Genomic DNA, 12,753 nt, shown 5'->3' on the forward strand with positions numbered 1-12,753 from the left:
TCCTTGGTGGGACGGGTCCTTCCAAGTCGGGTCCTACAAAGACTAGGCAACACTCCTTCCTAGCATTCATTTAACATTATTAGAACAGGCTAGTGCGTGCCCAGGTGGGCATCATTGACAAGGCCCGCCTTCGGCTCCATCAAATTGTGCGCAAACAATTGTTAATACTTTATACCCGTGTGAGGATACACACATGCATCCTTGAAAAACACTCTGAAGGAAGGACTCTGTCCTAGTTAGAATTCAAAGGATCCTTGATGTTGGAACAGTTCTTCAGCAGGATTTGATGACGTAGCATTCTTGGAATTCAGCCGTTTAAGGATCCTTCCTTGACTTTCAGAAACACCATCTGTCAAGTAGCTGTCCATTAGTCATTCACTCTACAGCAGGAAGCGGCAAAATAAAGTGTGTTTTTTTAACACATTCATGAGTCACTTACGGTCCATTCAGAAAGGACTGTGACCCACCAGTTGGGAACCACTGGTTAAGACATTAGGCCATGCTGAATGAATACTGCCTAAGAGAAGACCTGCACAAACAGCAATAACCACCATAATAATGTCAAATAGCAAAATCCAAACAGTTAAACATTTTAATAAAATTCTTTTTTTTGGCGTTTGACTTTGACACATGTGACTCAACATTATAAAACAAAAAAAGCCATGTAAAATAATCAAAGATGTGTTTTACAGTAATATACGATGTACTGGTGATGATGATTGTCTTCACCACAAGGTGGCGTCACTGAACACCAAAATGTCTGACAAGAGAAGTTTGTCAAGTCAAATGAAAAGCATGCAATCCATAAAAAAGCTGACCCTTATGTGTTCACTTATACTGTATGTGCAAATGAATAATAAAAAAATGATATGACATGAGTATATGAAAAGTGTTAGGCCAAAGTAAAATAAATAGCACTGAACAATGAGAGTAAGGCTAAAGGGGTTACAGCTGATTAAATAAGGCAGAGGTAGAGATATATTTCTAAAGTAAAGCATCCAGAATCCGTGTCCTCGTTCCTCTTTTGTCTGCACACTTTGCTTCGAGTTGTACTTCTGCTGGAACTGCAAACATCATATCCCTGATTTAATTGTGTTAAATTCAAGTCACAATGTCCTGTTCATAAAATCTCATCCTCTGACTCCGGATCTCTGTCTCTGGGCTTCAGAAGTCCCATTTCCATCGGAGGAGTCTTCCTCAGTCTGGAGCGAACCACACTGCAGAGAAACCACAACAGACAGTCAGACATAACAAAGTGTTGTGAGAGGGATATTTAAGGTGCTTTCAGACCTAGAATCGTCTCCTTTGGTCCGAATCAGGGACTAGTTTTGTTCCAAAGTTGTATAACTGCCTAGAGTTGGTTTGTGTTCTCACGGCAGCATTTACAAGCAGACCAGATCAAATGCCTTGTGTGAGAAAGCTGCTCTTGATTGGTCAGAATTTCCATGTGGGAAAAATCCAGGAAGTAAAGCAAACGTTGAAGAAGAGTACACTTGCAAGATAAATGTGACACTTTCTAATGTCACAATGGAGGGACAACTACGCAGGTTGATTTTAGCGCTGCTCATCGTGGACTATATTGCTGTCATTGTTCATTTTAGTCAAACCATACAGTTTGAAAACGAGGCGCGGCTCCAACTAGAAAACAATGTTTTGATGCATTCAAGGTCCAAACAGTTTAATATATTCAGCATCTTACATGTGTTTGGCCATGTCCTCGAGCTAGTTTGCTGTTTTTGTTATTCACTTACATAACAGCAGGAAATTGCACTTTAAAATAAAAGCTCTGTGTCAGAAATTCACTGTACTTTCAAAATAGAGTGTGTTGTTTACAAATACACTTGCGGTCCACTCAGAATGGATCCACCAGACGGGAACCACTGATTTAAGACACTCAAGTTGTTATTCACAGTGTGGATGAATCTTCCAGAACAAAAGCAGCAGCTTATTAGAAGTCTGGTCAGGGTCTTACCAGCCGACGATGCAATAGATGGTGCCCACCATGAGCATGGCAAAGGCGAGGTGCCAGGAGTAACACATGGTGATGAACATCATGTTGTTGTGGTCCTTTAGGTCCCAGTCAGGGCCGTGGGGAGGGTACAGTACAAAACCAATCTGCAGCCAAAGAGAACATCAGGAGTTATTACACACTGCTGTAAACATGTGCTGATACGTGCACACATACGCTCAGACTTACCTCCCAGAACCAGCTCCCCTGCAGGAGCGTGAGGGAGCAGCGCAGCAGCTCCAGGATGATGTTACCTCGGTGGAAGACCTCCAGGAAGGCAACCAGAGCCTGGCCGAAGACGGCGTAGAGCAGGAGCTGGTGCACATGGACGTCCAACATGCTCCTGCCATGGAGGTGGTAGAGGAAGAGAAATCCTGCGGAAACAGGAGACATTAATGGAACAATAAATAAGAAAGCTGAATAAAATATGTTTTCATCCATTTATTGCTTTTTAGTTACATATTTATGGAAGATTATTTCTGCCAATGTGATTAAAAAAGACCCTGTAAGTCATTATGAGAAACCTTTTTAATTACTAATGACTCTGGGATTACATTTTTTTTTTTTTTTTTTTTTTTTTTACAAACTTAAAANTTTTTTTTTTTTTTTTTTTTTTTTACAAACTTAAAATAATGACTTGGTATCTTAAAATAATGGGCTCTGGTTTCCCGGCGCAGCGCAGGGTGGTGAACCCCGCGCAGAGCTAGTTTCGAGCAGTGCAACCCGAGGCGCGCTCAGTTTGGTAGTTTGGCAGACCGAGGTGCGCTGAGATGGGTGTGGCGGCGCAGNGGAGTATATATTCAGCATCTGTCATCTTAGAAAAGTCAAAAGAAAAGAAACAGAGTGAGACTGCGAGAGAGAAAGAGAGAGCGCGCGCGCGCGAGAGAAACGCAACATTGATTTACAATTGTGGTGACCTCCTCCCAGGCTACCTTTGCATCATCAGCCCGTGGAGGTCTGCTCGCAGTTCCGTATATTCGGAGAAGTTTGGCTGTCTGACGCTGCTGCTCTCTTCTGCCATGGCGAATTGAGTAAACTCTAATTACGCCTTCGCGCGGCACATTTAAGGGTGAGGAGAGGGGCTCATTTGATTGGTGTGATGTGTGTAAAACCCACTCCACGCCTTCTCTCCTCGCTCTTTCCGACTTGCGTAGGTAGGAGGGATGGAGGTGGGAAAGAGGAGTAGCTGCGCCAGGCGCACGGTGTGCCAAACTTGCAAAATCCGCCTGGCCACACCCAGTTGGCGAAGCGCAGGTGCGCTGCGCCCCCGCCTCGCCCTGTCTGCAAATCTAGAGCCCAGTGTCTTAGTATCTTAAAAGAATAACTTAGTATCTTAAAATAATGACTTAGTATCTTAAAATAATAACATCTGGATTCTGACAGGTGGTGTGTGATGAAGGGGTATTTGAGTTCATCTGATTTGACTATTTGGTTGGAAACCATTGGTCTAAATAAATAGTGTCCAACTGATGACTGTAAAATACAAAATGTCCTTTTTCCTACCTTCATTAAAGAAAGCGATGGCCAGCATTAACCTGTCCAGTGCCAGCGGAGCGGCCTCTGTTGTGTGGAGGATCAGAGACACAGTCGCAGCCAGGCCAAAGAACAGATACATGGTGGCGTGCTGCCAGTTCATCAGTTGCTCCCAGTGTTTCTCTGCAGAGTCGTACAGCTGGAGTTTGGGTCCGCCTGCAGCGAACTGCTCTGCCAGCATCCCTGTTGAGCACAGCGGAGGAAACACTCAGATCTCCTTGATTAAAGAACAAATACTGCAAACGCCTATTTGTGTCATACTTTACTCATACAACATGCACTCATTAAAGTTTATACTATTAAATTGCTTTGGTGTGTGCTGGGTTTACGCCTAATACAACTCCTGAGCAGCCAAAATTTTATTGACACATTAAAAGGCTCATTTGAAATCAGCTGTTTTTTTACAAGCTCACACTTTCTGTCTTTGTGTTTTACTTGCCAACAAAAGAGAAGAAGAGTATGACAGAGCTTTCGATGATCTCCAGGCGGCGCTGTGACGCTCTGCTGGCCAGCCGTGTGGATCCTATATTCTTGTTCCTGCGGCTTGCATGCCACAGCGAGTGCTTTACTGTCCACCAGATCCCAGCTACCAGAAAGAAGCTTCCAGGGAGCGCGTGGCCTTTGAAACTTCCCATGACTCACGACACCTGAATGGCAGGAGGAAACAAATCCATTAGCAGCTCTTATAAATAACTACATTACTGCATTGTAATAATAAAGGGAGACCATGATTGCTGTTATTTCAGTGGTCTAAGAAGACTTTATTTCTCTTTGCACTACAGCGACTCAGCACAAATCAGGGTTTTATTCTCAACATGCGTCTATATAAGACCACCAGGAAAAATATGTTGGTTTCTTTTAAATGCAGGTCGTAAATGTTTCAAAACAAACAAGATAATTTCGATTTGTATACAGTTTGGAGGTGTCGCTCCAGTAGCACGGAGAGAGTATTTTTAGCTTGGCTGGCAAATGTCAAGGAATAATAAATGGGAAGGGAAAAGTGGAGGAGTGCCTGCAATTTAGTTAAACAGCATAATCAGCCATAATTAGCGTGTGTGTGCTGGAGACGGCCTTTCATCTGACCTCGGCAGGAGTGTGTCTGCGAGAGGAAAGAAACCTGTTAAAGGGCCAGTCACTCCAGATCAAAAACATATTTTTCCTCTTATCTGTAGAGCTATTTATCAGTTTAGACTGTTTTGGTGTGAGTGTTGGAGATATCGGCTGTAGAGATCAACAGACCTTGTTGTCTGCAGTTTCATGTAAGAACTATTTTCTTTCTACTGAACTACACCCCCCAACCTCATCACCGTGCAGAGAGAAGTGTGCATCTAGCCATGGACAAGAGGCTCGTGCTCCTGACAGCGTGAGATGTAACAATACTGGCATCCTTCCTTGGTTGAGGGTCGTGTCTAGACGGCAACCCCAGATCCACAAAACTCCCACAAGATTTTATGTTTTAAGTGATCATTTTATCCCAAACCATGATCCTTACCTAACTCTGACCAGGTGCTTTTCATGCTTAAACCTAACCTAACCTAAAGTTACCATCTGGCAGAGAGACCTCGGCTGAGCTGTGATGTTAGCTAGCTTGGTGGTGCTAGGTGCTAGCAGTAGATGCACACTTCCTTCTGTGCAGTGATAAGGTTTAGTGATGGGCAAAAATGAACAAACAAATCTTTTTGCATGACTCTTTTTAGTGTCTAGTATGTAACAGGTATGTAATAGGCCTGTGAAATGTCCGAGTGCTTTTCCCACTCGCTGTTATCATAGGGTGCTGCTCACACTGCCTGCTACGGTGAGTGAACGAGAATCAATTAAATTAGACCTGAGTCAAGCGCTCCGACAGCCAAAGCCAAGGGTGCATTCACGTGCTCCTCAGATGGCTGTTCTTCCATGAGCTTTACGGTGGAAACAACATGGATGCTACAAGAAGAAGTGTTGTATGTCATTGCTCAGTGTTTAAACTACACGTTGATAACAAAGAGCAAATGAAACTCATCAGGTGAGCCATGAAATATGATCGGGAACTAATTTTTGTTAAAGTTTCCTGGGGCGAGCAGCAGGTGTCAAACAAGTGTCACAGAAAGACTGATCATTTTAACCCACCCCATGGTTACTATCTAGCCATGACCTTGGCTGAGCTGTCACATTAGCTAGCTCAGAGGTGCTGTTGAGTCTTTCAAATTAATTTCTTGGCACTTTGAGCACCACAAGCCGAGTGCCATCTAGTTCCATTATACTGGAGAGAAGGCAGAAATCTCTACGGCCGATATCTCCAACACTCTGCAACTCACACCAAGACAATCTAGACTGATAAAAAGCACTACAGGTAAGAGGACATATATGTATTTTTGATTTTGGGGTGAACTGTCCCTTTAAGGGCCTCACAAGGCCTTCACCGCTTCATGTGAACCTGTCTGCAGTTGTGAGTTTGGGTTACACAGACACTTGCTCCATGAATTCACACTGATTGCAGTCTCTCTCTGGTAATGATTAGCCATCGTTTCCGTAACAATTAAACCCGCGCCTGATTGATGTGTGCCAGTGTGAGACCAGGCTGTCATCACCTGCTGTTTACCCCGACACGTTTACTCTGTCCAAAGGGAACAAACATGAGCGCAACAAAAGGACAAAATGATCAACCGATTTCAAAGTCAGTCATGTGTTGTGCACTCTTTTATCCATTGTGTGGGTTCACTGTAAATATGACATGAAGAATATCAAGACGCTTTATCAACCTGTTTGACTTCAGTCTCCTCAGCAACATATAATGCTTTGTAAACTCTGAGAGCGAAGCAGGAGTGACATCAATAGTGTGCAGAGAATCAGGATAAGGTGCATGGCTGTACTCTCCTTTGTGATGGAGATGACAGACAATATTCTGCCCGGCAACAAAGGGAACCTTTTGAAGGAGGACACTGAATTCAAACAGATTGTTTGAGATGTTAAACTGAGCTCATCTGTGTTCGACGGCCTTTTAGCCCGTGCGACCGCTCCAGATGGAGGAAAACACTCCAGTCGCCATGGCGATCACTCCCCTATGTTACTGGAGGGCTGCTGGAAGACTCTTCAGCGTTTGGCTGATTTGCTCATAATCAACAACAACATCTGTGCAGCTTTGTGTCCAGACTCCTTCAGTCGAGGGTTTCAGTGAATAAATACACATTATATTAAACTCAGTGGTGGAAAGCAACTGAAAACATGTACTCAAGTACTATGCTGGAGTACAATTTAAAGGTGCTTTGCTTGAATATTTCCATCTTATACTACTTTGTACTTTGAAAAATATGTACTTTTTCCTCAATAACATTTATTCAGCAGCTTTTCAGATTCAGTTTTACATCAAATTTCTATCAGAAAGATTAAAATGAGCCCCTCCTTGATCAATTATAATATTAAAATACTGCTTAAATGTAGAGCCATCATTAATAATGATCCAGAGGGGCCATTCTGCATGAGTGCTTTTAGCTTTGACACTTAAAGTGCATTTGTTGCTAATTACTTAAAGGTTCAGCGTGTCAGATTTAGGGGGGTTTAGTGGCATCTAGTGGTGAGGATTGCACATTGCAACCAGCTGAAAGGTTAGGTCTCCGGGTTAGAATTCCTTCAGTGTTCATTGTTCAGGAAGTTTTAACCAGGAGCCGAATTATCTGCAGAGATCTCTTCCTCTACAAAACAAACAGACCAAAAAATATTCGACAGTTTCTACAATCAGGCTTCCACCTCACCATCTGTGTCGCCAATTTCCTGTCTTCAAAATGTTCGTAAGCATGGGTCAGAATTTTATACATCACAACTTTTGCGTGGGAAGTGGCGTATGCCTCTTTCAGGCCTCGTTTTGTGTGCACGTAATGTTTAGAAATGGTGATTTATACTGTAAAAACTCTGGTAACTTAAGATCCAGGGGTTCCGAAGGTTCTCACCAGGAGTTGAATTAACCACAGAGGTCTCTTCCTCTCCGTAACAATCAGACCTGGTGACTGTTTCCAGTAAAAACCCTAAATAAATCAGTTTCCCATTAAATATCAGTGTTTCTCCAACACTGCTTGTGGCTGACGGGCTGCTAGCTTTATTCTCTAATAACTTTAGATCCACATGTTCAGGAGGTTTTTACCAGGAGCCAAATTATCTACAGAGGTCTCTTCCTCTACTAAACAAACAGATTTGGTGATTAAACCACTAAAAACACTGAATAAAGCACAAAATCAGTGTTTTGCCCACCACTGCTCATCTAAGGATGGTGCTGCTAGAGCCAGTATTGAAGAAAAATTTTTCCCATTGTATGTGTTAAATCCAGCTTCTTTCACCTTAGGCAGCTGGCAAAGGTTAAACCTTTTCTTGCACAACAGCACTTTGAAATAGTAATCCATGCCTTCATCACGTCCCGGCTGGATTACTGTAACGCACTTTATTTTGGAGTCAGCCAGTCTTCCCTCGCACGTCTTCAGTTGGTTAAGAACGCCACTGCTCAGCTCTTAACTGGAGCACGTAAGAGGGAACACATTACGCCCATTCTGGCCTCCCTCCACTGGCTGCCCATGCACCTTAGAATTCATTTTAAGATTCTTTTATTTGTTTTTAAATCTTTAAATGGTCTCGCCCCGCCTTACCTTTAGCGAGAGGTCGCTAAAAAACACTCACACATGGTTCCTAAAAATCTGCTGGAAACACACCAATGACTCGCTGAAACACAAATGACACAACCACAATGCTTAAAGCAGTCATGTTTGGTGGCGCAAAAGCTGCTGGAAAAGCAGGGACGGGTCGGGGGAAAACACCAATGTTTGGTGGCACAATGAAATGACGTTCCATTTCTGCCAATATATGCCCCTAAATCCGACACACTGGACCTTTAAAACCTTTATAAGTGCTTGTAACTGTATAGTGACCCTTATCGAGTCACCAGATTCATACATATACTCAGCCCTAGTCGTAACAATTGTACTTGTTTGTTTGATTTAGTATGTCATTAAAATCATTTATGCACTGGGTGATGAGACTAAAACCTATAACCTCAGGCATAGAGGAAACTATTTGAGGAAACTATACAATTTCAAACTATACAATAATGAAAACCGAAATCACTTCTGGCAATTATATACGCAACACGATGCATTTATATCCTTTAAAGACTGCATCCTGCCCCCTCAACTGCCTCACAATGGTTTGGTCCGTGTCCACATACACCGGCACAGGACTGACTGTGGATCAGAGTAAACTGAGCCCCAGTAAGTCACTACTTTGCAAAAGTTCACTTAAAACAAGAGACACATCCGACACCTTTATTTACTTCTACTTTCCAACAGAATAAAACACGTTACCAGTTGTAACCAGACAGTCAGCGTTTTGTTCACTTCATTACCTCTCGGTTCAATCATCTGTGTGAATGCAGCAGTCATACAAACCGCCCGGCCGCTAAAAATCATTCAAACTCAAAGAATTTTGGACCAATTTTAGTCACAATTTACATAAGTGTGTTTACAAAAGAGAATACTTCATTCTCATACGAATTTATTTTTTAATTTTTTGTAAATGGTAACTGTAATATTTCTATATTTAAAATCAACATACCTTAAAGGGATAGTTCGGGTTTTTGGACATGATGTTGTGTGAAACGCTGACCATCTGTAGCTCTGATGTGACGGTGTCACTACTGTCAACGAGCCTCCTGCTCTGAGAAATGGCCCGTAGCTTACCGGAGAAAAAGTAGTTCTGAAGATGTACGGGGGACACGTAACCAAAAGGTTTTAAGCTACAAAAAAGTATGCATCTATGAACTATCCCTTTAAACAATTAACTTCCAAGTATATGTTTCCTGCATTTAAAGTCGGTGCCATGGTGCGATTTTGTTTATAATCTTTTAAATAAATGAAGACTTGATTAGTCTTATATATACTTACAACTTATAATTTCAATGTACATAGCACTGTGCATTAGGGCTGCAACGATTAGTCTACTAATCGATGACTAATTGACTATTAAAATAATCGGTGACTCTTTTAGTAGTCGACTAATCGGTTTGAGTCATTTTTCATAGAAAAGTAAAATACTCTAACTGCAGCTTCTTACGTTCAAATATTGGCAGCTTTACACACTCTCCCATGACAGTGAAATAAAACCCTTTGGCGTGAGTACGAAACAAGACATTAGATGACATGATTTTGGGGTTTGGGAGAGACAGACTACAGACTCAATAAAGTGATTAGTCGACTAATCGAAGAAATAATCGACAGATTAGTTGACAATGAAAATAATCCTTAGTTGCAGCCCTACTGTGCATATATAAGTTGTCCTACATTCAGAGGCATAATTACTCAACTTGTTTTGAGTGAAGCCACAATAAACACGTTTTGTGCAAAATATTTTTGCTTGATTTGGTGGGGTTGTTCATTGAAGGATTTATTCTGCCTAGAAACCTGAATTTATTTAGAGATTTATATTCTTGTGAAGCATTGTGGCAGAGATACAATGAGTGACACTTATTGAACGACCACATAAATATACGATGACAAGATAAATTCAAACTGAAACTATCTTCATCGTGATTTTCGGTCTTTGTTATAAGAAAAACGACCTCATATTTGATGTACATTGCCTCTCACTAGTCATTCTTGGTCATTCTCAGACTGTATTGATGAGGGGTGCTGTTCTAAACATTTAAATTACTTTTAATATGATCATTAAACACATTTGACCATGCTGGTTCCATTTATACGTGTTGCAACAGTAAATTTGACTGCAACTTTGTTGGTCCCCCCCAAAAAATTGCTCTTAAGAAATATTTCTGTTTATTGGTATCTAACTTTTCAAGGCCTGCATATAGAGTGCAGACTGAGATAAGTCATGGGTGTTATTTAAGTTGCTGGTGACATCATGGAGACCCTTCCTTCATGGAGGCTGGCTTTATATTCTAGTTTAGGAATCATTGGCTGAAATAAAGGAGTTTAAATTGTTCCTGACAGTGACTGAGCATTTAAAGTCGCCTAAAAATAACCATTTGAGGACATTACCACAAAGTGCTCACTGTGTTTTTGTCACCGAGGAAGAGCAGACACAGGATGTAAAGTTTATGGAAAGATGATTACAGCCTACAGAGCAGACAGAAGCATAAAGAGTAATCTATTGGATGTGTTAGCATGTGATACTTGAGTCAGCATCTGAGAGTATTGGGTGTAAAGATCAGCATAAAGATGAGTTACTGAGTCAAATATAACAACTTTTTATAAAGAAGGTTATAAAAGCAACATGCTTCTCTGGAGGTACAGTGAGTGTTCTCCTACAGGAGGTTGTATAAAGGCACTGCTTTCCGCTGAGCAGGACACAGGAGCCAACAGTTGCCTTATAGTGGAAGAAAAAGGGGGGTCTTACCCAAGTATGTTTGTCTCTGGAGATGAAAAGTTCCTTCAGCCAGACAAATCAAAGCATCCTCATGTTCTCATCTTATTTTAATAAAGAAGAGAGAAGTCTCCTCTGCTGCAGCTCAGGACAGTAAACATCAGCTGTCTGCTCTCAGTCTGATCCCCAGCTGCCTCCAAAACGTTTCACAACCTTTTTTTTTCTCCCAATTTTTCCGACTCTAAACACTTAAAGCTTTTTACTCCCCATTAAACTCTCCCATTGGACTACAGAGGTGAGCTGGCGTCATCAGAGCGTGCAGTCATTGGCTGCAGTCCACGTCACTCTCAGGTGTCTACTGTCCACGTGTGCACTTTCACTCCGCCTGCTCGAGCTCGGCCCGGTCCCGCCCTGCTCGGTGGAAACCGCTACTTTCCGGCCAGAGGAGGCAGACCGGGCCGAGCCGGGACACAAGACCTCCGGCACGTACACGCATCGCGGCTGGCAGACTTCCGTGTCTTCAGACGGAGGTTTGCACCGTGACTTCAGATGGTTTATTCACTGCAAACCGAGCTGCACTGAGTATGGAGGACCAAACGTGACTGACGTATCAAAAAAAAAAAAAAAAGGTCTACAAAAATAAATACATAAAATAATAAATAAATGCTGAAATAAATATAAAATAAATAAATAAATACAAAAATAAATGAACAAATAAATGTAGAAATAAACATATAAATAAATACGGAAATAGACTAATAATACATTTTTAAAGAAATATATAAATAAATAAATGCAAAAATAAATGCATAAAAGAATAAATAAATAAATGTATAACTAAACAAATAGATCTGAAAAAAATAAAAGAAAAAAAAATTGTGCTGAAATGAATACAAAAAGAAATTAATTAATAACTAAATGCTGAAACAAATGTGGAAATAAACTGATGCCTGCATGAATACATTTAAATTAAATAAATAAATAAATTAACAAATAAATGTATAAATAAACAAATGTGAAAAGTAATAAGTAAAAGAATAAACAAATGTAGAAATAAATACAGACATAGATTAATGATAAATGTTTAAAGAAAAACAAATAAATAGATGCAAAAATAAATACATAAAAGAATAAATAAATATATAAACAAACAAATAAATGCTGAAATAAATACAAAAATAAATAAATTAATAATGCTGAAACAAATATGGAAATAAACTGATATATGCTTGGATAAATTAGAAATAAATTAAATAAATAAATAAAAGCTGACAATCAAACAGGACATAAGCAAATAAATATCCTAAATTTATTTCAAGATTTTTGTACTGCATTCATTTATGTATGTTAATAAAGCAAAGGGTCCTAACCTCTGCATTTATTTATTTCTATTCATTTTAATAAATTATTTCAGCATTTATTTATTAATTAACTTCAATATTTATTTCAGCATTTACCTATTCATTTATATATTTATTCATACGTGTCATTTTAAGCCCTCCATAGTTGTGTGGAATAATCAGTGACGGTATTTACTGCATGTACATAAGTACAATTTTGTTATTAATCATTTCTGATGGCCTGAAAGTACATTTAAAGGCAAACTGTAGTGTTTTGACTACTAGTAGTGCTCTAGAGCGATGTTTTTTTCTTACGAGAGCGTCCCTGTTGTGATGTAATGCACATTCCTGCTATCAGCTTCATGCTAATCTACTGATCTATAGGTAACATGTCAAAACACGCAGCAGTGCACTTCTATTGAACATAAGAGAAAACTCCACAGGACACCTTTAGATGTGGTGAGTCAAACAATAAAACCAGAACCAGCGTATTAAAAGTGTGTTTTTAATTAATACCATATTATGGTTTTACATGCA

The 12,753-nt window shown here is 40.3% G+C and overlaps 1 protein-coding gene across 1 annotated transcript; it reads right to left on the reverse strand.

The window, feature by feature from the left end:
- Positions 1-578: 578 nt before the first annotated feature.
- Positions 579-11,136, reverse strand: tmem45a (transmembrane protein 45a). The gene is made up of 6 exons (XM_050053972.1): positions 10,910-11,136; positions 3,981-4,188; positions 3,512-3,724; positions 2,198-2,382; positions 1,973-2,115; positions 579-1,217 (listed from the first exon to the last, which is right to left on the reverse strand). Exons 2-6 carry the CDS (start codon positions 4,174-4,176, stop codon positions 1,121-1,123), a joined length of 834 nt encoding a protein of 277 aa, XP_049909929.1. The 5' UTR covers positions 4,177-4,188; positions 10,910-11,136; the 3' UTR covers positions 579-1,120.
- Positions 11,137-12,753: the final 1,617 nt, after the last annotated feature.

This window comes from Epinephelus moara, chromosome 10 (genome assembly GCF_006386435.1).
Source record: "Epinephelus moara isolate mb chromosome 10, YSFRI_EMoa_1.0, whole genome shotgun sequence".
Taxonomy (NCBI): Eukaryota; Metazoa; Chordata; class Actinopteri; order Perciformes; family Serranidae; genus Epinephelus; species Epinephelus moara.

What these genes read in the sequence shown, in the direction of transcription:
- tmem45a (XM_050053972.1), bottom strand. Translation starts at nt 4,176, where the DNA reads ATGGGAAGTTTCAAAGGCCACGCGCTCCCTGGAAGCTTCTTTCTGGTA. An exon ending in ACTCTTCTTCTCTTTTGTTG is followed by an intron (nt 3,725 to 3,980) that starts GCAAGTAAAACA and finishes TGTGCTCAACAG; the next exon opens with GGATGCTGGCAGAGCAGTTC. An exon ending in CATCGCTTTCTTTAATGAAG is followed by an intron (nt 2,383 to 3,511) that starts GTAGGAAAAAGG and finishes CTGTTTCCGCAG; the next exon opens with GATTTCTCTTCCTCTACCAC.